The 23742-nt window shown below is 39.5% G+C and overlaps 3 protein-coding genes across 5 annotated transcripts; 1 reads left to right on the top strand and 2 right to left on the bottom strand.

Moving 5' to 3' along the window:
- Positions 1-417: 417 nt before the first annotated feature.
- Positions 418-7119, bottom strand: LOC129796299 (cysteine--tRNA ligase, cytoplasmic). 3 transcript variants are annotated; one of them, XM_055838094.1, is made up of 4 exons: positions 6688-7077; positions 5417-6624; positions 1579-2358; positions 418-580 (listed from the first exon to the last, which is right to left on the bottom strand). In XM_055838094.1, the coding sequence occupies exons 1-4, from the start codon at positions 6867-6869 to the stop codon at positions 522-524; spliced, it is 2229 nt and encodes a 742-aa protein (XP_055694069.1). In that variant the 5' UTR covers positions 6870-7077; the 3' UTR covers positions 418-521. The 3 variants fall into 3 exon arrangements, with proteins under 3 accessions (XP_055694069.1, XP_055694071.1, XP_055694070.1); XM_055838096.1 differs by lacking the exon at positions 418-580 and adding an exon at positions 1054-1091 and having other exon boundaries at positions 6688-7099; XM_055838095.1 differs by lacking the exon at positions 418-580 and having other exon boundaries at positions 1054-2358; positions 6688-7119.
- A 2977-nt stretch (positions 7120-10096) lies between these two features.
- Positions 10097-11536, top strand: LOC129796313 (eukaryotic translation initiation factor 3 subunit M). The gene is made up of 2 exons (XM_055838130.1): positions 10097-10274; positions 10365-11536. The coding sequence occupies exons 1-2, from the start codon at positions 10125-10127 to the stop codon at positions 11457-11459; spliced, it is 1245 nt and encodes a 414-aa protein (XP_055694105.1). The 5' UTR covers positions 10097-10124; the 3' UTR covers positions 11460-11536.
- A 3245-nt stretch (positions 11537-14781) lies between these two features.
- On the bottom strand, positions 14782-23707 carry LOC129796294 (exportin-5). Its single transcript, XM_055838075.1, has 6 exons — positions 22175-23707; positions 18757-20335; positions 18332-18683; positions 18098-18266; positions 15269-15469; positions 14782-15196 (listed from the first exon to the last, which is right to left on the bottom strand). The coding sequence occupies exons 1-6, from the start codon at positions 23390-23392 to the stop codon at positions 15047-15049; spliced, it is 3669 nt and encodes a 1222-aa protein (XP_055694050.1). The 5' UTR covers positions 23393-23707; the 3' UTR covers positions 14782-15046.
- Positions 23708-23742: the final 35 nt, after the last annotated feature.

The raw sequence follows: 23742 nt of genomic DNA, 5'->3' as shown, positions 1-23742 counted from the left end.
TTCGTCACTAAGAGGGTCCACAAAGTCTTCACGCTTTAATAGCAATTCTTTGAGTTTATTATACTGAACCCATAGTTTACCGCGAGCTCGGGACCTCACCCCCCCCCATTTAACCTAGCCTTAAGCTTTTAAGAGTATATGGATTGCCGAATGAAAATAAATAACGTAGAACATCTTTTTAATTCATTCAATCACATTCATACTTGCACTCCATTCATTTTAAAAACGACACAATTTTTCTCAGGGGGTCTATAAGCCTGTTTATAACACCTGTACCTAATATATTCGTAGTTAGATGATACAGCAATGGTGCATTTAACAAGCTCCTTCCATATACCATGGACATTGACATTACCAAGAAAAAAACCGTTACTTTGTCAGTGAATTGTAAGGAACGTAATAAGATGTTTTGCTTTCTGTAGGGAAAAACAATGTTATATCTTATTCTGCTACACATTCAAAAAGCTCCGTGGCAATTTTGAATGTCGGTAGAACTGTGGTTGCGCCATTTGTCGTACAAATCATCCCTTTAGACGATTGGTTACGTTGTGTTTCTCCCAAAACCTTATCTTTGGTAAATCTATAAGAAAATAAAATTAAACCAAAAATGAAAATAAGTTTTATAACAATCCAAATCAAGGGTTGGAAAATATACTATGCTAAGTTCTGTATATTTTTAATTGGGACTTAGCATAGTATATTTTCCAATTTCGAAATGGTTTAAGCACTTGCTCAATGTGATTTAACTGAATGAATCTATCAATTTTAAACCAATTTTTTAGCTGTCATCTATATCGAGCGGCATGATTGATGCACCTGTGGGTACGGGATGACCCAAAAATCCATTCAGATTTTCTCTAAAATCAACAGGAGTGCAAGAAAATGCGAAAAACCTAAAAATCAATTGAAACGAACCTCTTAGCCCTTGAGTCATAAGTCGGTTCGGGCGCTGAATGGACTTACGACCTTTTATTATTTAGCCTTCGTGATACAGCATGATAGTCCAACACCTCATTCATTGTTTTTTGTACGAATAAAAAAATAAAACAACACTTTACCATTTAAACCGCCTTTTATTCAATCTTCCTGACCTATAATTGGGAGTTGTAGTTTTTTTTTAGCTCATTTTGGCTGAGAAACTTTTATTCTTTTGATTTATTTTTAAAAAAATAAAAGTTTATCAGTCAATTAGCTTTATTCTGTGATCAAGAAATCTTTGAAATTTCAAGAATTTGTTCTGAAATTTCAAAGATTTCTTGTTCACAGAAAAGGACCCAACATTCCTAGTAAGGAGTGGAGTGTCTGTACAAATTTTCATAATTCTTTACTTCAAAAATGAGCTAAAAAAAAAACTAAAACTCCCAACTATAAATGAAAATACATAGAATGTGGGGGAGTGAGGGGACAATTCACATGTGTGGGAGTAAACGACAATAATAAATATAATCATTCCGATGATCTATCGGTATAAATATCTTCTGCTATATTGCGGAGGAAATTGGACTGGATGCGGGAACCATGGGAATTGTGGGACAACATAGCGTCATGCTGCCCCATTCATTGTTGCCATGTACTCACTGTAGCGCTTCTCCTGTGCCTGCTGCAGCTTCAGCAACTTCTTCTGTTGCCCCTTGCTCAGTTCCTTCCCCTCAGCATCGTGCGTTGGGAGCCCATTTGCATCGAACTTTGAGTACTTATCCGTCTCCCGGAGGAACATTTGACGTGGATTAACACGCTTCTGAGCTTCCTTGGCAGCCGCCGCGGCAGCAGCTTCGGCCTTCTTTTTTGCCTTTTCCGCTTCAGCTGCTCGTTTTGCCTCCCTCTCTCGCAGCAGAGTCTCCCGATCGACGAGCTTCACAGCTGTCGGGGCGCCCTCCTTATCCTCCAACCTCACCCCCAACCCAGGAAGCTTCTCATCGCGCAACATATCGCACAACCGAAGAATCTCCATTGCACCCACATGTCGTGCACTCTCACGCACAACTCCACGGAATTCCGCCATCATCTGCAAGTAAGGCATGAGTATCTCCTCGCGATCTTCTGCCACACCTCCGGCACTTCCACCACCCACGGGGAAGCCAATGCCCCCACGTGGACCCGCAATGGCTCCAAACATGTGCATGAGGTCTGTCACATACGTGGCGATTCGTCGCAAGAGCTGGCGATTGATGTTCCGGGGATTGTCACGAATGTAGATATTACTCTGCGCCACGAGATTCCGCACTGTGTCCAACACAGTGCGTGTATCAATGTTATCGCAGAGGGCTTCATGGACGGACTCCAGGGCATCGCTGAATTTAGTCTGAAGATCACTCTCTGGCTTTCGCCATGCATCAAATTGAGCACTAGCAGGGGAATCTGCAATAAAAGAATTCAAAATTCCTTTCAAATCTTTCACTTTCTTTACTTTGTCAGGGACGTATTTAGGTGGTTGTTTTTGGGGTATTCAAATACCCCAAAAAAATTAGACTAAAGGCTTTAAAAACTCCCTTTATTAATGCCAGGAATTAGCTTTGAAATTGAATTTTGATTGAATTACAAAAAAATATTTAAAAGAATCAGGGACGGACGCAGAAAAAATTTTTGGGGGGTGTTAAGAGTTTATAAATCTGTAAACTTTTGTGTGAACCCCCTTTGGATCTACGCCTTAGAAGAGTCCCCCTTGTGAGAGATGGGGAAGATTAATGGAAAAGAATCAAAAATTTAAACTGACTCGCAAAAATTTCCGGGAAAACAAAAATGGGGTATTTTTGAAGGCAAATTTCAAGTGGCTATATCTCCGGCTGTGGTCAACCGATTTTTAAAAATTTATTAATTTTGGAAAGGTACATTTCTCACCTTTCCAGAACTGGTAAATTTTTGAAAATCGGTCAAGCCGTTATTTCTCGGCAGCCATTTTGGTAAAGCTAGGTAAAAGCGTTTTTTTTCACGATTTCACAAATTTTCACTTTGACCTCTTGCATCTCGGCCGCTAGTGCACCGATTTTGACGAATATAGTATCGTAGGAAAGGTAATTTGATTATCTTTCCAAAGGACAATTTTTATAATCGGTTAATCACAGAAGTAGATTTGATTTCTGATCTTCGTCAAAAGAAAATTTTCTTTTTCATCCAGGTCAAAAAGTAAAATATCATTTTTTTTTTCAGAGCTTTCGGCACTCTCTGAGGGTATCTAGAGGATTAATTGCTTATTCCTCATTATGAAAACTTCTAGAAACATTCAAGATTAGCGTGGGCAAGCCATCACAAGAATACGTACATAGAACTTGTTTGAGAAAATGGCTCTAGAAGAAAAAAGGAATTTTCCTTTTTGACTTCTGGTTGAGAAAGAAAATTTTCTTTTAGTGAAGATTGGAGGAAGAAAAGAAGATCAAAAATTAACGAAGAAAATCTGGATTGAAAAAAAAATCGACGCTTTTAATATTCTTTTCATTTAGATACATTCAATGCGGAAAAATTAGAGAGAAGAAAATTAGGTAATTCAAACTTCTTTTTTAACCCTTGGAGAATTTTGCTAGCCAAGACTTTTTTCAATCGTCACAGAATAAAATCTCTTAAAAATCGTGATAAATTCTACATCTGTATATAGGGGAGTTTCATTACTTCAATATCGTCGAAAGAAAACTTGGAAATATTTTCTTTCAAGAGAAAATTAATGTCAAACTTTTGAGGTAAGAAACCTCTAGTGTTAAAAAAAAATACAAAGAGAATTTTCAAAACTTAGGAATAAAGGAAAAATCATAGAAACTAACCTCAAACGTTAAGGAAATGTCAAACGTAAGAAAAAAGGCGTTAAAACGTTAAGATATAATGTCAAAGGTTTTAAATCAAGCGTCAAAATGATGAAACAGAAACGTCGTAGGTCAAAACTAACATTAGATATTCAAAAGGCTACGTTAAAGTCAGAAAAAAACAAACGTTAAAAAAGAGAAGCATCAGACGCTAAAAGTAATGTCAAATATTAGAAAAGAAACGTCTAACGTTAAAAAATAATCTTTAACCAATAAAAATTCTCATCAAATATTGAAAGATAAATGTAAAACTTTTGGACATAAACGTCATATCATTTTTAATCTATTTCCTGACAGATTTTAATTTAAAAAAAAATATTTCAAAAAAAATCAATAACTTCAATAGAGTTCCGGCCATGCCCTTGCTAGGCCCTGAAATGAAGTGACAATAAAATGTAAAAGATAATTTTTGCAACGAAAGAGAGCTTAGACCTCAATTAAATCTGACTTTTGCTCAGTCAATTTCATTTGATTTTTTCTAATATTCTGCAATACTTCGCGAATAGTGATTTTTTTTTCATTTAAAAATTTTACAAAATTAGTATAATTTTAGGTGTTTTAGCCAACATACGATTCGTTTCATTAAAAGAAACGTTATTGGGCCTTTATTCTGCAAAAAATCGTCATTTAGTTACAACTTTTAAAGTTTATTTGTTTATCATTTAAGAGAAATTCTTTAATAAAAGATTTGTAGATTTTTTAAACGTTTTAGCCAGGACACTTTTCGTACAATATTTTGCATATTATGAAGACTCAAGGGGATGGTATAACCTCATTTTCTGTGAAGAAAAGTCACTTTTTGTTGAACAAAATGTATAAGGAATTCTCGAATCTCGCTCAATCTCGACCGATTCCCGAGAAACACTTTAACTTTTTTTATATTAATAATGTTATTTCGATGATGAGATAGGGATCAATCGAGACCTAATTAAATGTACTTTCGATTGCAAGTGGAATTGTGCAAATTGATCCCTTCTTTTGATCGGAAAAAACCGCTGCGTCACGAAAAGTACTGATATCTCGGGGTTGGGCATCCCCCTGTGAAGACTCCACCCCATAAACTTGCGGTAGCCAATAAAAACGCATTTCCGGAATTTATTAGCAAATCAGAGTCTCTGTTACAACGCTTCTTCTTCTTCTTATTCATTTATACTTCTTTATAATTCATTTTTGATTAAAATTTTAACAAAATGTATTTTTTAGGCAAAATACAGAAAAGTTTTTTTTTTCAATCAATTATAAAATATTTAATTTAAAAAATAACGATTTTGACCCTTTTCGATTCGTTTCATTCACTTAAAAATCAAATAAATTATCTGACAAAAATACCCCCTTTGAAAACATTCCCCTGACTACGCCCCTGAAGTATTCAAATCAAGCAGAGGAGATTAGAAATAAACAAAAAAAAAAGAAATTCTTTATCAAAATTCTTCGAATTGCGAAGAAAGTGAAACACTTCCGGGCTCTTCTTATCACCCCACAAGCACTAAAAGAGCTCTGCCGGTGTGCAGACAAACCCCGTTCCCGGAAAACCCCAAAACGCCACCGAGATAAAGCCTTTCGTTTTGATTGATTGGCCAAATGATAGATTTCATGAGAAGTTAGGAAATCTTTTTATTACTCACCACTTGGCATTCGTGTGAGATCCTTAACATTGAGGAAGAACTCCATGAGGAACTTCTCATACTGCACCGCCATCTCCATTGTGTTGTCCGAGTAATCCAGGGTGTCCTTCCACGAGTGCAGAAGGAAGGCAAGACGCAGCTGTGTGGCTGTGTGCTTCTTCAGTGCTTGCTCAATTGTGACAAAGTTCTTCAAGGATTTGGACATTTTGCATCCGGCTATCGTGAGATGCCCCGTGTGCAGGAAGTACTTCACCCATTCCGGAAGTCCCGTGTAGGCTTCACTCTGTGCCAACTCATTGTCATGATGGGGAAATTTGAGATCAGCCCCACCTGTGTGAATGTCCAGCATCTGCCCGCACACATCTGATGCCATTGCTGAGCATTCAATATGCCACCCAGGGCGTCCTTGTCCCCATGGGCTATCCCACCATGGCTCTCCGGATTTGCTGCATTTCCACAAAGCAAAATCATTCGGGGAACGTTTCTCCCCCACACGATCCTCCGTGAGATCCCCCTCCCCTTCTGCGAGGGATTTTGCATCGCCAAAAGCTTCCGGAACGAGTTTTGCATAGAAATGCTCAGGGGTGGCATCAAAGCGCCCCACATCGAAGTAGACACTCCCATTGGATTCATAGGCAAATCCCCGGGCGATTATTCCCTCAATGTAGGCCACAATTTGCGGGACGTACTCACTGACACGCGTTAGAACATCCGGAGGACGTACATTGAGTGCTTCCATGTCCCTGTGAAAGGCTTCCTCCCATTTCCTTGACAAACGCCCAAAGATACTCTTCTCCGTGACTTTATCCCCCTTCTGTGTATCCAACCACTCAGCCAGAGGATCCCGGATTGTTGTCAAGAACTTCTCCTTTGCCTCATTCACCTTCCCAGCATCAGCGGACTTTATTGCCTCCGTGAGGGCATCCAGGGAATCCGTCATCCTCTGCCGGAGATTCTGCAGCATTGTCTTTTTCTCCTCATCCACTGTCTTCTCCAGTGTCCCCTTGAAGGCCACGAGAACCTTCTCATAGTCCTGCAGGAGATCCTCGAGACTTCTCTCACATGCCAAATATTCATCCAGAAGATGATTCTGACGTGCTCGTTTGATTATTTTGTCATCAATATCCGTAATATTCATCACATACAGCACATCGTACCCAAAGTAATCCACCAGCACGCGTCGGAGGATGTCAAAGGAGATGTAAGATCTACGAAATAGGAGAAAAATGATGCAATTTCCGGGAATTTTTTTTTGTGTGGGAGAATCTCACCTGGCGTGTCCCATGTGTGAAGCATCGTAGACAGTGGGGCCACAGCTGTACCATTTGACGGAATTCCCGGAAAGTGGCTGGAAGGGTTCCTTCTGGCGCGTGAGACTGTTAAAAAGGCGCAACTGGGCACGTGGGTGCTCCGGATTTGGTGCCTGCCACGTCGGTTGGACTCTCTTGGCCATTGCCCGGGATTACAAGGAAATGGGGTCACACAGTGCTCCAAAGTCAGTCACCCACTTTTGAAAAAATGCACAAAGCGATAAGAAACGTGCGGTCGCTTTTTTATTCCCTTCTCAAACAGCAAACACAGCGTTTTTTTGCCACGAAACACACCCGCGTCATACGAGAAAATATTTTCAACTGGCTGAGAGGAATTTTGTGAGGTTATGATTTGACTGGAAGTGCTGAAAACGACAACCCGGTGGGCAATACGGTGGAAGTGAAAATAATTTGGAGTACTACGCCGAAAAAGTTTGTTTGCAGTTGTGCAGAAAAAAAGTATAAATTTTTCCGGGAAAAACTCATTTTTGCGATTTGGGCCTACGCGGGAAATGCTTAGGGGGGCCCCGGGGAGCTTCAGTAAAAATTTGGGTGCGAAATTCGCCGGAATAAAAAAAACATTTTGTACGACTTTTTTTGGCGGAAATTTTGAGTGTTTTGAACTGGCGATGCCAATCGAGGCGGCGGCGCCCTCTAAGCACGGAAAACTCAATTTCCCGCGATAATTCGGCGGAAAACGCGAGAAAATTGCGAAAAATTGAAAGTGTGAGGGAGACAATATCAGTGACGTGTACCATCTCATTTTCTCTTCAACGAAATGTACCAAAAAACAGCAGTGTGGTGACTTTTGGAACTACATTTGTGGCGCCAATTTTAAAAAGTAATAAAAAAGGATGAATTTTATTCCGGGGCGCTATGAAGGGGGCTCTGGGGGGGGGAATGAATGTCGTTGGTAAAAATCGCCTGATATAAGGAGCCTCTGTACCAAATTTCATCGCAAAATGCATAGCTGAACAGAAACGAAATTAACACTTGGAGGATTTTTGTGGACACCGTGGCCATTTCGAGTTTTTAAATCGTCATAGATGTATTAGATCTATCGTGATAATTGTCACGTCTATGTGTAGGGAATTTCAATTACTTTAAGTTAGGCTAAAGAAAATCCGGAAAATATTTTGATTTTTAAAAGATAATTAAAGTCAAAGTCGAAATTATACGCGGAGGATGAAAATGGCCACCGTGTCCATTCAAATTCTCATACATTTTTGACAGCTTTTTGAGGTTATGTCTCCCCGTATTTTCAAAATCAGGATCTTCTGTTAAGTTTACCACGATGAAAATCATTAGTGCGAACTCATTTTTATGCCGGAAGTGGTCAGATAGTTACTTAGAGAACTGAGGAAAGTGATTATTCAGGCTCAATAAGAAAATTGGCAAAATTGTAGCAAAAAAATTGATATGAATTGGCAATTTTGCATTGATTCTACGCAACTTTTTTTCATTAACCTCTGAGATGCGGAGGCCTTGGCACACCCTTAGAATGCGAAGGTGGGGTCGTTGAACGACCCCAAAAAGAAGGCCAATTTTCTCCAAAACTATACAACCTGGAGTTGTCGGGTTAGTGCCTATAGATTCCTTATATAGTCCTCTTGCCCCTTGAATCACAAATTCGCCACCCGGAAACACGCAGAAGAAGATATTAGGGGAAAACATTTTTCACTCATTTTTCACACTTTCTTCGTGAGAAATTTGCCACGAAGTTTACCACAACCACTATTTTTTCCACTGCTTCCCCGCATTCCCCTCACTTCCCGCACCGTGATAAATGGCAATATTTCTCGAATATTCTTTATTGTTTTGCACATTTATATTCTTCTAATTATATTTTATGTTCTTTATGTTACTTATTTGCGATAATTCTGACACTGAGAAGGTAAAGTGAGAAAGTAAACACAACCCTTCAACCCCCTTCCACCATGATTCATGATGTGACTAACTTCATTCTAAGAAATTTTCCGCAGCATGGCCGTTACATCAATTTTTGAATTCCCTTCTTCTACATTTTCCTTAATAACTTTTCTTGTGGTAGTCGGATTGAGCTGAAAGGAATTGATGCAACGACATATGAAGGATGATCCTCTATCGCAGAACAATTTTAACCCATCTCATCTTGTAGGGGAACATAAAAAATAGAAGAATCGCGAGAGAAACTCCCCAATATCCACTGGGATCACATAGAAAAGTGCAGTGAAAGTACAGTCCGGGAAAACATAACCTCAATTTGGGAACAACATTTAAATGAATAGGAGGAACTCCATTGTGTTCGACCAGCGTGGCATCGGGACCTCTTGAGCTTCTTTATAACCTTCCCAACCTTTCCTGCCTACCCGGATGAAGATTTGAATGATTTTTGCTTCACTTCTGTCTTTCCGGACTTTCCGTCGTTGAGTCGCACTCCAAGAAGAGAAAAAAAAACTCAACGACGGGAAGTCCGGAAAGACAGAAGTGAAGCAAAAATCATTCAAATCTTCATCCGGGTAGGCAGGAAAGGTTGGGAAGGTTATAAAGAAGCACAAGAGGTCCCGATGCCACGCTGGTCGAACACAATGGAGTTCCTCCTATTCATTTAAATGTTGTTCCCAAATTGAGGTTATGTTTTCCCGGACTGTACTTTCACTGCACTTTTCTATGTGATCCCAGTGGATATTGGGGAGTTTCTCTCGCGATTCTTCTATTTTTTATGTTCCCCTACAACATGAGATGGGTTAAAATTGTTCTGCGATAGAGGATCATCCTTCATATGTCGTTGCATCAATTCCTTTTTACACAACCTCCTCAGATAACCAAGGAACTTATTTCCAAAAGATGGGAACGCTAACTTTTATATTTATTAAGTTATAGCACGAAATATAGCGCTGGGGTCGTTCAACGACCCCGCTCCGCATCTCAGAGGTTAATAATTTTTTTGATAAATTATTTAGAAATTGAGTGCAATAATACTTGAAATAGATTAGGAATTACTCAAACTTTCGATCCTCATTCAATAAGCAGATCTACAATTAACAAAACATTTATTAAGGGATGGTCACGTTATTTTGGAAACTCGGGGACTTGCAAGAGCGATTTTCAAGCCAATTTTTAAACCAAAATTTTGAAATCTGCTTGCACTCTTGTTAAATGGCCAAATACTGATAAGAATTCAGTATTTTTGATTTAGAAAATAAATTTTTGTGCTCAAAAAATTTATTTGAAATTCTCACATTTTGGCCATTTTGTTCCTGTAGAGTTTCCAAAATAACGTGACCATCCCTTATTTGACCTTTTTATTATGATGGACACTGTGACCATTTTGATCCTCCGCGTAGGTAAAAAATGTTCGGTGCTCCAGTGTTAAGACCTTTATTATATAGAGAAGAAGAAAAAGAAGATGGTTTTGCATGTTTCTCACGCACACAAACAAACGTAAAACTTGCGACGTGTGGCCGCTCCTCCAATATTTTCCGCATTTTCACCGTGAATTCCGTGCTTTTCTTGCAAGAAAAATGACCGGCCCCGCAGTATTTATTGATCTGTCCCTCGAGGATCAGGTAAGCCCCCCGGGAAGACTTTAATTCCGTCAAAAATCATCCCTGAAAAAGAAAACAGTAATTGAGGTTATGTTGTCTCTGTGCACACAGGCTCAGGAGCTCCGGAAGTACTTTAAGAGTCTCGGTGCAGAAATCTCCGAGGATAAGAGCCCAAAGGGGATTGAGGATGATTTGCATAAGATAATTGGGGTGTGTGATGTTTGCTTCAAGGATGGGGATCCACAGCAAATTGACGGGATTCTCAACAGCATCGTCTCAATCATGGTGTCCATCCCATTGGATCGTGGGGAGAACATTGTGCTGGCATTCTGTGAGAAGCTAACCAAGGCACCAGAGCCAGCTTTGGCTAAGGTTTGCCTGCAATCCCTGTGGCGCTTGTTCAACAACCTGGAGCCATCGTCACCACTCAAGTACCACGTCTACTACCATCTGGTGCAGGTTGCCAAGCAGGTGGATCAAGTGCGTGAGGTGTTTACGGGGGTGGATGGGCTTCGGACGCAATTTGCGCAGTGTCCTCCGTCGACGGAGCAACTGCAGAAGCTCTATCGTCTACTGCACGAAGTACTCAAGGACACCAACACGGAGATGGCTTCGAAGGTGATGATTGAGCTCCTGGGCACGTACACGGAGGAGAATGCCTCGTGCGCCCGTGAGGATGCCATGAAGTGCATCGTCACGGCCCTTGCGGATCCCAATACATTCCTCCTTGATCCCCTGCTGTCCCTCAAGCCCGTTCGCTTCCTCGAGGGTGAGCTCATTCACGACCTCCTGAGTGTCTTTGTGAGCGAAAAGCTCCCCAGCTATTTGCAATTCTACCAAAATCACAAGGAATTCGTCACGTCGCAGGGGCTCAATCACGAGCAAAACATGAAGAAGATGCGCCTGCTGAGCTTCATGAAACTCGCCGAAACCTATCCGGAAATGTCATTTGAGCTGCTGCAGAAGGAGCTGCAAATTGCTGAGAATGAAGTTGAACCCTTCATCATTGAAGTCCTCAAGACGAAGCTCGTACGTGCACGAATGGATCAGGCAGCACGGAAGGTTCACATCTCCAGCACAATGCACAGAACCTTCGGACGTGCACAGTGGCAGCAGCTGCGGGATCTTCTGCACTCCTGGAAGAATAACTTGTCCCTCATTCGCGAAGGACTCACCCACATTGAGCAGGTGCACAAAGGAAAATAAACACCGCAAAATGAATTAAAAAAAATGTTTTTTTTTTCTAAATAAATTATCATTTAATTTCGTCATCTCAAATAAAACATCAATCTTTTATTTTTCTCTTATTTTCTTTCCCCGTTCTTGGATTATTAATTAATTATTATTTATATACAAATTATGATAAAAAGTCTCCGTTGATTATAAAAGACTCGACTTAATAAATTAAAACTAAAACTTAATAAGAAAATAATATTTCGCGAGTTACTGAAGAGAAAATTTTGTAAAAAAGGATTTTTTAATTAAAATAAAATTTCTGTGTCCAAAAATGGAATTATTGTCGGGATTATTTTTCTAAAAAGATCTTTTAAAAAAATAAGTTTGATTTTTTTGCAGGCAGTCCTAGAAAGTCTTATGAGAAAAGAAAAAAAACTGGGATCGATTATGTCAAAAATCTTTTGTTATAAAAGTTTCAAGATTTTGACAAATCATGGGTGGTATTCTAGTATAGAGACACCTTTCAAGATCAAGATAAAAATCAAAATAAAGACCAAGACTGTCGGTATTCTACTTTACGACGAATTATCCAGGAAAGTAAAATCAAAATTTGCGTTATCCTACTTGTCAGTTTCTTGGTTTCAGCTTCGCGCCAAGAAAACTTTAGCGATATCTCTTTCTAACGCATTAAATTTTTCTATTGCGCTTTCTCGTTCGCTCTCGGATGACAATTGAACGAAATTTAAACACTTTATGGGAATTTCTTCCTTATGACCATTACATCCAGGAGCCTTGATTGTATAATCTCGGCTATTATTCCCAGGCATTTTTGCTCCGGGAATGGAATGAATATTGACGGAGAGGTGCTTTCTGCCTCCAGATTATGATAATTTGGCGGTAACTGGGGGGGGGGGGGTGTATGCTACTGCAAAATTTTGAATTTTTCTTAGGAATCGTGGTCACTTCTCTTGCTATTGATGGAGTGACTTCCAGATTAGGAATCTCATCCCCGGATTGTCACATCCTGGACAATCTTGGGATTCTGGGGCAATTTTTTAATTTTTTTCCAGGATTAGTGGTCACTTCTCATTGGTAATGATAAAGTGATCTCCGGTTTGGGCATCTCATCCCCGGATTGTCACATCCTGGACAATCCTGGGATGCTGATGCAAAAATGTTTGTTTTTCGCCGGAATTGTGGTCACTTCTCATTGGTAATGATAAAGTGACCTCCGAACTTGGGATTTCATCCCAGAACTATCAAGCCCTGGACAATTAGGGAATGCTGGTGCAAAATTGTGGTTTTTTCGCCAGAGTAGTGGTCACTCCAACATTACTAATAGGAAGTGACCATAAATCCGGCGAAAAACCCACAATTTTGCACCAGCATCCCCTAATTGTCCAGGACTTGATAATCCTAGGATGAGAGCCTCAATCTGGAGGTCACTCCATCATTACTAATCAGGAGTGACCACAATTCCGTCGAAAAACCCACAATTTTGCACCAGCATCCCAGGATTGTCCAGGATGTGACAATCCTGGGATGAGATCCCCAATCTGGAGGTCACTTTATCATTACAAAGGAGAAGTGACCATAATTCCGGCAAAAAACAAACATTTTTGCACCAGCATCCCAGGATTGTCCAGGATGTGACAATCCGGGGATGAGATCCCCAATCCGGAGGTCACTCCACCATTACAAAGGAGAAGTGACCACAATTCCAGTGAAAAACAAAAAAATTTTGCACCAACATCACGTATTTGTCCAAGATTTGACAATCCTGGTACAACCCGGAGGTCACTCTATCATTAGCAAGATGGAGTGAACACAAATCCGGCAACAAAAACCCGTCATTTTGCATCTGTATGCCCTATTTGTCCAAGAGTTTTCATATTTCCCATACCGAATTTACTTTGCCTTTACCTCATTTAAAAACCAATTTTTCATAGGACCCCAAAACCGTCTTAGAATTTCACATAAATCCAAGACATTTTACGTTATAATAAGACCGTAAATCTCTATCGTAGAATACAGAATCTTGGAATATTTTTATCCAAGTCTCTTTTGACAACTCATTTTGTAAATCTTTATTTTGATTTTGATTCGTATCTCAGAATACTAAAAGTCTTGGAAGTTGTATGAAGAAACAAGATTTTTAGGTTATGGTTCGACCGTAAATCTCTATCTTAGAATACCAAATCTTGAAATATTTCGAATTTCCAAGATTATCCTGAAAATTTCTTGGAATTTTAAAGTAGAATACCAAATCCTGGTTTTTTTCTTTATTTTGATCTTTATATTTATCTTAGAATACCGCCACATATTCTCAATCATACTTCAAAAGAAAAAAAAACAAAGGATTGTTTTTTCAAAAATTATTTATAGAAAGTTCATAAAGAAAGTCCAGAAAACAAATTTTTCCACAAGAACAAACTGTCAAAATCTTGAAATATTTTTCACAAACAACCAAAAATCTGACAAAACTCTAAATTGTAAGAAAATGAATAAAAGATTTTGACAGAATCGACCCCATAAAAAAATTTTACAATAAAATTCAAAAAGATTTGGTAGAAATTGGATTTTACTCGATTAACCGTTTTTTTTTTATTTTTCTAAATGACATAATCCACCATTTTGATTCTTTTTGCAATTGAGGTTCAAGCAAAACAATAATCATTAGCTGCTGTAGAACAGAAGGCATTAACGTCTTTAAGTATTCACCCGATAAATCTTCAATAGAAAACTTGATAAAAAGAATCTGCACAATGTTTCATTTCAGAACATGCTACAAGACATTAATGATTTTTCAAGATGGCGTCGACACCAAAATTCAAAGAATTTCTTTTTTCTCTGGATTCAATAATATAAAAAAAAATGTAATCGTGGTCAAAAAAGATTTTTCCCCTTTTCGAATTCTGTTATCAATTTGACAGAACTAATTTGACAGCTATGAAAGGATTTTGACAGCTTTTTCTTAAGTCAAATTTGCGTAAAAAATTACTTTTTTGCGTATTGCAGGAGAAACTTTTCTTTTCTCTCGCTAGATATGCGAACCGAAATAGACAAAGTAAAAAAGATAACACGATAGAATAGTAAAGACATTTCTCAGGAAAAGCTGTCAAAATGTCCTGTCAAAAATTTTACAATGACCTTATCAAAAGCTATTATCGCTATAGAAACCATTTATTTTGTAGTTTACGCTTCTTTGATATTTCTAAGTTGAAAACATAATTTTTTTAACTGAAATAAAAACTTGATCAGTTCATTTTTAAATAAAATTTAAAATCTAGAACTGCCCCTGTCACAAAATACAAAAAATATAAAAAACAAATAAATTGAAAAATGCTTTAGGTCTTTTCAATCTTTTTTTTTTCTCACAATATTCTGGTATTTTATAAAAATTGAATAAATTAATTAATTTTTTTTACTTGCCTTCCTATAAATGCTATTAATTTATGATTTTTTTTCTGCTGTTTTTCAGAGGAATAGTATATTGTCAACCTTAATTTTTCTATTTTCTCTCCAATCCAGGACTGATTCCCAGTTATCTTAAAGTAAACTTACCACACGCAATAATCGCCATTTTGTTTTTTTTTTGTCTTTTATATTGCCTCGTTCTAGCTCTTCGTATTAAATAGTTCCGGAATTCCCGTACCTATTGCATTTTCGAGTGCATTCTGGTGATTCCTACGATTTATCTGAAGTGGCGGCAGTTCAACAATCTTAATCTCCTTCTTGAACAATTGACCTGCATTTTTACCAATAACCTTTTTTTGAAAAAAAAATGGTGGACATGAAGCATAAGCTGCAAAGCTCAGAAAGATTGCTGCAAGACTTACCTGACTTGTTATTTTCTTGAAGAGATCACGTTTCCCTTTCTCAATTTTATTTCCCTTCGTGCTGCCCGTTGCAATCTTCTCATCTAACTTCTGAACATCAGCTGCTGTTATGTTGGGTATTTGTTGCATAACATTGACAACAATTGGGAATTTCGGGCGAAGAAGTTCGTAAATCTGAACACCTAAAGTGATGCAGGAATTCTAAAAATAAATTGATAAATGAATATTTCAATACCTCAATGCGGACTTTGATAGTTATTATTTTACACGCTCTGTAAAAAATTTACGATTACCCAGCTGGTCAAAATTCAACAAATTGTAATATTTAAGTATATTTTTAAATTTTTTTCTTCTTTCCTAAGATTTTTTTTAGTTTTGAAAATGAAGAAATATTATGAAAATAAAACAAAAGTTCAGCGAAATTTTAATTAAATAAATTTTAGTACCAGCCGGGTAATTTTTTACCGTATGTATTGATTATTTATTACAGGACGTGTAAAAACATTTTCTCTTGTATTTAGACCCTTTATGTGTTCAATGAAGCAATTACTTACAGATTTAAAGGAAAAAAAACATTTTCGAAAACATATTTCATAGAATTTAATTAGAAAAAAACGATAAAAGTGTTCTGAAAGTTATTGCCATAGACCAGCCGGGTAAACTTTTTCTACGTGACTAGTTATTGCACTTTGCGTAAAAAATGATTTTACAACTCCTTTACGTTCGAGTATTTTTTACAGAGACTGTGTGCGCCTGTCCAAGGACAATTCCGCACAGTAGTTGTGGAAGGCTACGCGATGAATTCTTTATGGGGAAAAATCAACATAACCTCACTTCTTATCCTGGCAATGAACGCGACAGCACGCCATATTCAGTAAGTTTCTTATTTATCAAGTTTTTACCCTTTAAATTCATTATTTTGTATTTCATCAATTAGTAATAGAGAATTAAATCTGTTCTGAAGTAAAATACAGTGTAATTGTTACCATTTATACACCATCAACGCGGAAAAGGGAAGATTTTCATCATTCACGGAAAGGAGATCAGAGACTTTCAAGGACACACGCTAACTTGGTCAATTCTCGCCGGAGGTGTCTAAATATCACGAAGGAAGTGCAATGAGGCGCTTATATCATTTGAAGTTACTAATTTCTCTGTGTCCATGTTCAAAAGGTGCGTACAGTACGTACATTAAGGTTGAGGTCAGGGAACACTCCGTCAACATAGTGTTATTAATCTTTATCCCTCAAAAGGTAAAATTACACAGACATTATTAATTTTTTCAACCAACCAGCAAGTGTTTTGATAGACTAGACCAGCCGGGTAGACTTTTCCCGTTCAAATGACCGGAATTGAATATGTACTGCAGATAACGTAAAAAATCAATTTTCGTATTATTTTACAAATCCTTCACGTATTAGTTATATTATTATTAAAGATTTATTTCGAGAGTCCGGTTTTGTCTTTCAAGCACGCAGCACCCATCTCAAAGCGCTCAAGAGCTTCAAGAATGGTTTATAGCGCGTTTTTCGGCTTGCTTTAAGCTGTAATAGGGCAGAGTTAGCCTTTCAGTGATGGTGGAGTACGGAAGTTCGTGAAAATGGTGAAGAAAAGTGGAAGCAGCCCATTTTCCTGCAAATTTTCCTGCGGAGGCATCATGGGGCACCATTGGAGCACCAGAGAGAGCGAGAGATCTTCACTTCGGGGATCAGCAAAAAACAATCACCGTTAGACGACCGAGCTGGCTGGTGGATGGAGAGTGCACCATATGAGACAATATGGGTGCAATGTGTGTGTGCATCTAATGGAGCTTCGGATCTTTTGTTGGAAGTTTTTTGTGAGAAATGAGGCGATTAGCCGAAACTTTTTGTTAATTTGCCATTCAGCTGATTGTGAATAACAATCATGCTATGATGACACTTGAGGGAGCGTATGCTTCCGTAGTGGGAGGCAATGGAGTATGGGAAATAGTGTTTGGGGGATTTTATTGGATTCCTTAAGGTAAGCGGAATTTATTCATTGGCGTTTCTGGGAACTCATCTGTGGTCGTGGCGGTGTAATTTCTTATCTAAGTGATTCGATCGTAAATCACTAGGAGGAATGCCCGTTACTCTGTGGGCGGGAGCTTTGGAGGCGCCATTGGGTGAATTTCGTTGCCTTGGAATGGTTTGCGGGTGTAAAGCTTGGCGTTGTCTTTGGGATTTCTTATATACGAGGTGATCAGGATCCGACCGTAGATCTTGATCAAGATACCCCCTCGCGGTAGATCTTCTGAGACTTCGTTGAGTGAATTACCTGCGCCAGGGGAGCTCTATGCTGTGCACGAGACTTTGGTGGATGAGTGGAATTTTCATCGATCATGATGGAAGTTTCTTACCATTGAATCTTGCATAGCAGTGTGAGCCTTTTTTAAGGATAATTTATTGGTCAGAGTATTAAGTAGGCTGTCGGTCATGGCAGCTGGTGATTTGACCAAGGAACGAAACAGGTTTTTTAACATGAATCTTGTCGGAAAATTTGTGGAACTCTGTGCAAGGCATTGATTTAATGTCTCATACGCACGAGTAGTCAGCAGAAAATGGAAATGCCGAGCAGGACACGAAGGGCCTTAGTGGCTTAGTTTGTCCGTACAATCAGCATTGTCCAGGATGCACACCACAATCTACAAAATCTACAAAAAGATTTATTTCTCAATCACTTCTTCTTAACTGAATGTCAAGTAACTATTGACCAGCCGGATAAAGTTTTTTTTACATTGCTATTTATTGCACGTCGCGTAAAAAATATTACCTGTAAACCTTAAAAAAGTAATAATATTTTATAACTTACCTGATTCGTTTCGTGTTGCCCGTGAACTTGTAAGCACTGAAGCACTGACATCATCGTCGTGGATGCCAGTGATTCGGTGATGAGCCCTTCTGCTGCTAAATAGCGTATTATAGGTCCAGTCAGGAGGGTTGCCTTGAAGCTTGATCCACTATCATTCCACGTAAGAATGCTGCAGGAAAAAAAATCAATTAAAACTCCTTTTTCCTGGATGCTTATCCCTTCTTTGGGACTTACTTGAGAACTGTGAGAACAATTGAGCTACATGTGGCGGGGAAGTGAAGTAATTTCCCCCCGAGATCACTTATTATTTCCGATGCCATGGCTGATTGAGCAGCCCGGGTTAGTTGCTGCGGTGGCCCATCCATTGATAGATCATCCTGATCCATTGTCTCATCGTGATTCCCATGATCCGTTGTCAGCTGCCCCCCAACAAGGGCTACCTTCAGTAGTTCAAGGTATTCCCTGGCCATTGCCCGATAAACCATATCCTCCATCACTTCCTGCGTGTCACTCACATCCTCCCCTAGTTCGCCCCTTTCGTACAGAGATGAAATATATTGCCATCGCAATGTGAGACGATTGAGCACTGAAAAGAGGGAAGGAAGACGTCAGCCCAAGGAACAAGAGAGTAGATCAGCAGGGAAAGAAAAAGAACTCACTGAATGGCGCCAAGTAGGAGAAAACGGGCAGGAGGACGGTATCGTAGAAAGCTGGTGGGCATGAGTATACAAATGGCTTCATAAACACCCGATTGAGGGTACGTAGTCTGTAGTCTGGCACATTTTCCACATTTGCAAACATACTCCCAACAATGGCATCAGCAATCCCCGGAATCTGATATAAATCCCTCCCGAGGGATGGTCCAGCTATCCCAATGAGATGAATGTTTGTTTCAAAGACAAAATTCAGGAATTGCTGCATCCTGTCCACCTCATTCATTTGCTGCCCCTTCTTCTCCGTATCCGGATCAAGGGGATCCATCAATGCACCCGGTATACCCAGCAGCAAACGCTTCTCCGTCTCCAGCATTGCATGAACCCCACGGTAGGCATCATGCATATGCGTCACGCTCGTAAAGAGCTCATTGACAACACGCTGCAGCGAAAGGATATGCGGCAGGAGGGGAATCACATGCGGCGTTGCGGGATTCCGACAAATTGGATTCCCCGATTCCGTCAAACCCACAACAAAGCCCCCACGTGACGCCCTATCTGGATCATCTGGCCACGAGCAGCGTTTTATCACACCCGCAACAATATTAATGGCGTACGTGAGATTTGTCCGATTCAGCACAGTCTGATGCACCGGAGTCTCCCCAATTGGCCTTGGCTCAAGGTCCAAGCCGACAAAATGGATAAAATCCACCGGAGATTTGAGCGCAGGAACAATATTCATCCACTGTTGCCTCCCTTCGGCCACAACTTCCGCCACAAAGGTCGTTTGACGTTCGTAGTCGCAGAAATGATTGGAGATCTGCAATAGCGCCTCCTGCATTGTTGTCTTCTCACCACGACTTAACTGATTCGGTGTTCCAATTAATCCCTGAACCGTTCCATTGATCTGATCAAAAACCGGCAGCAGCAAGAGCGGATACTTAATCCCCAACTTAACCATCAATGCTGCTGCATGTCGTCGAAGATTCTTCACGGCTTTCGCGGATGTAACACTCGGAACGGCACTCTGATCCGTAAACACCAAACAAGCAAAGATCTTTTGCAGAACACGCGGCAACAGCGACACTCCGGACATGGCGACACAATTCCCAGCTGTTATTTGGCAAGAGGACATACTGAGGAACATAAAAAGCGCCGAAATGCACGAAAGGATAATCGAGAGGACAAGTGGATCGGGTGTATCAATCTTCAGACACTCCTCCAGCAACCTCAGACCCGACTGCACGGACGGGCGCTCCGTAACGAGGAGAATACGCCCAATAACAGCATCGAGAACATAGCTGAGAGCCTCCCATTCCATGTAGGCTGGATCGAGGACAGTCATATTGGTCACCTCCCCAGCAAGTGCCTTCTGCAGTCGCACCGTCATCCATTGCTCGCAAAAGCTGAACGTTACAAGTGGTGCCGTCATTGTGGCTAACCGGAAGATGTCAATGAAATCCGTACGACAGCGATGGAAGAAAAATGAGAATTCCTCTTCGCTGTCGTAGTCAATACTCGCGAAAACCCGGGGGTCCATTGTTATCTCAACGGGACGTTTTGTTGGGTAGATCACCTTAATGATCTGAAAATTTTCCAAAAGAAAAATAATATATGGAATGCGTTATTTCGCATTTTTTGGATAAGTGGGATAAACTTGGATAAAACTGAATCTTGGATAAAATTTATTCAAAAACGTGGATAAGATTGGATAATAATCTTGGATCAAGTTGAACAAGAATAAACTGGGATAAAAAAATGGATAAAATATGTGGCTGTGAGGATATCAGAATGGTGATCAGCCGAGGAAGTAGCAAAAAATGTACGAATTAAAAGCTTAGATAAAACTGAAATAATCTTGGATAAAATTTATAAGAAAATTTGGATAATACTGGATAATAATCTTGGATAAAGTTAAAGAATGAACTTGGATAAAAATGGACAAAATATGTGGCTGTATGGATGTCAGAATGGCGATCAGACAAAAAGTAGGGCAAAATGAACGAATCAATAAGCTTGGATAAATTTGAAAAAAAACAAAGACTGAGAAAACTTTGATAAAACTTGACAAGAATAAATTTGGAGGAAAGGACTTCAAGGAAGGGACTTTTCTCCCAAAAAAAAAAATAAATGAAATGTCAAATTGTCATCGACAAGCTCATTGACGAAGCATTGAAACTTATGCTTCATGCATTGAAATGAACAAAATGGCGAATGGCGGCCTATTTTTTTGAATTTTTACAAAACTTTATTGCCTTTTTTCTTTGTGACCCCAGTCGATACTGGTGAATATTTTTGGCGATTCTTTATCCTTTTTTGATTCCCTACAAGACTGGGTGGGTTAAAATTGTTTTTATCGTTTCCTTCAATTAGGTACTTCGCCCATATTAGCTGCATGAAGTCCTTTGTTATATGAAAATTCTTGGATAAAATTCTACAAGTTTTTGGATAAAATTCAAGATTAATAAAGTTAGATAAAATTGTACAACAAACTTGGATAATAAGGTTTGGATAATATTTTACAGAGTCTAATCCAACAGTTGGATAAAATCTTGAAAAAAAAATTATAAAGATACCGACGCTGCTAAAGACAACAATTAATAAAGCAAAACCTTCACAATTTTTTTAATCTTTTGGATAAGCATGATAATTAAGATTATCCCTGGATAAGTCATTCGATACAAAAATATACTAATATTTTTTTTGAGTAAGCAGGATAAGATTTTATCTAAAATTGGATAAAATTATAAATAAAATAGAAACAAATTGTAATACACTGGAATAATTAGTTTTGATTTAATTAAATCTTTGATGATTTTTCCTGAATAAGCAGGATAAGATTTTATCTAAAATCCAATTAAGATAAAATTTTATCTAATTTTAGATAAAAGTTCATCCTGCTTACTCAGAAAAAATCCTTCAAACGTTTAATTAAATCAAAACTAATTATTACAGGTTATTACAATCTGTTTCTATTTTATTTATAATTTTATCCAATTTCAGATAAAATCGTCAAACGTCTAAATATTAGTATATTTTTGTATCAAATGACTTATCCATGGATAATCCTAATTATCATGCTTATCCAAAAGTTTTAAAAAATGGTGAAGGATAAAATTTTATCTAAAATTGGATAAAATTATAAATAAAATACAAACAGATTGTAATAAAGTGGAATCATTAGCTTTGATTTTCCCACTTTGGATAAAAGAGATAAACTGGATAAACAATGAGCATTAAATAAATTTTTTAAGACGAAAAAAAAAGAAATTAAATATTTAACAAGATAAAATATTGCAAAGAAAAATCATAATATAAATATCGGATAATTTTGAAACTAATAAAATATTTTTTATGAAAATAAATATGAGACAAACCAATATGAGAAAGTAGAGAAAATATTATGAAATTCAATGAAACTCACCTTTGGCCCGGAAATCTCAATAATCTTGGGCACGTACTCCACAAAAGCCGGATCCTTGGCAATGTGATCAAAGCGCAGGAGAGTGATCCAGATGAGAGCGCCCCCGTGGGCCACTGTGAGACTCGGATGCCGCGTGAGCATCATCACCGTTTCGAGGAATGTCACGAAGCTGGGAGACGTGCACGGGATGCCATCTTCCTTTGTTTTGCCACTCGTGAGGTGCCCCGCAAGGCCCGAGAGCACCGCAGTGACCTTCTTGAGGTAGGCATACATTTCCGGAAGATGCGACGTTTCAGCCGCCGCCACGGAGGTGTAAATGTAGGAGATGAGGTCAGAGCGGAAGAGCAACCCAATGGGAATCTTCTCCTTGGCTACGGTTTTGCGTATGAGAATCTGCGCGAGGCATTCAGCAGCGCCAATTTGGAAGGAAGCATCATTGAGGAGGATACAGAGAATCTGCAGGAGACGCCCCTCATTGGCAACAATGTGCACCGTTGATACCCATTCGACGAAGCTTGTAATGGTGGGCAGGACCACCTGAACAACACGTGCATGACTCAGTGCCTGCGGACTCCCACTGATCTGGGCTGTCCGGAAGTTATTCACGTGCAGCTCAATGAGACGCATGAAAAAGTCAAAAATCTCCGTCATATTTGCCGTTAAGGCAGAATAGATGTCCTTCCGCCGTTGACTTGACTCCATTGTCTGCAGTGTGGCCACATCTTCGACCAAGCGTAGGAAAATGAGGAGTACCAGCTCCGTTTGTGCCTCACCCTTCGCACAGGCATCCGACAGCTCACCCAGGAGCGTCGTCCACTGCTGTGGCCATTCACGTTTTATCATCTCCACCACAATACGGCTCAGGGCATCCTTAATGTGCATCAGGGTGGCATCCTCAGCGGGTCCCACGCCCGTGCAGAGCAACTTCATGGCATTCTCCTTCACGAAAATCTTCTCCTGCTGCGAAATGCTGTACCATTTGAATTTAACCGTGTGCTCCATGAGCTGTAGCCCAAAGTGGCGTACTGTGAGTGGGAATTGCCCACTGGCGAGGAAGAGTCCCGCCTGAGCGCACAATGGGGAGGTTTCCTTGAATCTCTCGCACGCCATGTAGGCCTCCATCCGGTCATTTTGATTCGCATGCGTATCCATTGTCACCTCAACCGCTCTAACCAGATCCCTGGCCAGACGTGCCACATCACCCCCACTCACATCCATCCCCAACTACCACGTACCTTGTGTGAGTTCTCAAACAGCCCAAAAAGGAAGCGCCCCCGGGAATGTGACCATGCGCCGACAATGAGAAAATTTTTTCAAGCACCTTTTCACCCACAAATACCCAATCTGGGTGCCGATGTACAATCGCAAAGCCCACGGGGGCACTGCGTGGGGGTACTACTTGAGAAATTCACTTGAATTTTGCGCAATAAACTCCGGAAAATTGCCGTGAAAAAAGGTTCCAACACGCAAACGCCTCTATTGTTTATCGCGAGATTTTTTTGAGGTTATGTTCATCAATGGCTGCAACTTCGGTCTCTGTGTCGGCTTTCTCTCGGTTCCCTCTCGGC

This window comes from Lutzomyia longipalpis, chromosome 4 (genome assembly GCF_024334085.1).
Source record: "Lutzomyia longipalpis isolate SR_M1_2022 chromosome 4, ASM2433408v1".
In the NCBI taxonomy this organism is placed as follows: domain Eukaryota; kingdom Metazoa; phylum Arthropoda; class Insecta; order Diptera; family Psychodidae; genus Lutzomyia; species Lutzomyia longipalpis.
This window is presented reverse-complemented; position numbering and strand designations above follow the sequence as displayed.

Excerpts from the sequence above, each read along its gene's own strand:
- LOC129796299 (XM_055838094.1), bottom strand. The coding sequence starts at position 6,869 with ATGGCCAAGAGAGTCCAACCGACGTGGCAGGCACCAAATCCGGAGCAC. Across the intron at positions 6,625-6,687 it reads TCACACATGGGACACGCCAG|ATCTTACATCTCCTTTGACA; the intron begins GTGAGATTCTCC and ends CCTATTTCGTAG. Across the intron at positions 581-1,578 it reads GGCACAGGAGAAGCGCTACA|ATTTACCAAAGATAAGGTTT; the intron begins GTGAGTACATGG and ends ATTTTCTTATAG.
- LOC129796313 (XM_055838130.1), top strand. The coding sequence starts at position 10,125 with ATGTTTCTCACGCACACAAACAAACGTAAAACTTGCGACGTGTGGCCG. Across the intron at positions 10,275-10,364 it reads ATCTGTCCCTCGAGGATCAG|GCTCAGGAGCTCCGGAAGTA; the intron begins GTAAGCCCCCCG and ends CTGTGCACACAG.
- LOC129796294 (XM_055838075.1), bottom strand. The coding sequence starts at position 23,392 with ATGGATGTGAGTGGGGGTGATGTGGCACGTCTGGCCAGGGATCTGGTT. Across the intron at positions 18,267-18,331 it reads ATTGTTCTCACAGTTCTCAA|CATTCTTACGTGGAATGATA; the intron begins GTAAGTCCCAAA and ends TTTTTCCTGCAG. Across the intron at positions 15,197-15,268 it reads TCAAGAAAATAACAAGTCAG|GTTATTGGTAAAAATGCAGG; the intron begins GTAAGTCTTGCA and ends TTTCAAAAAAAG.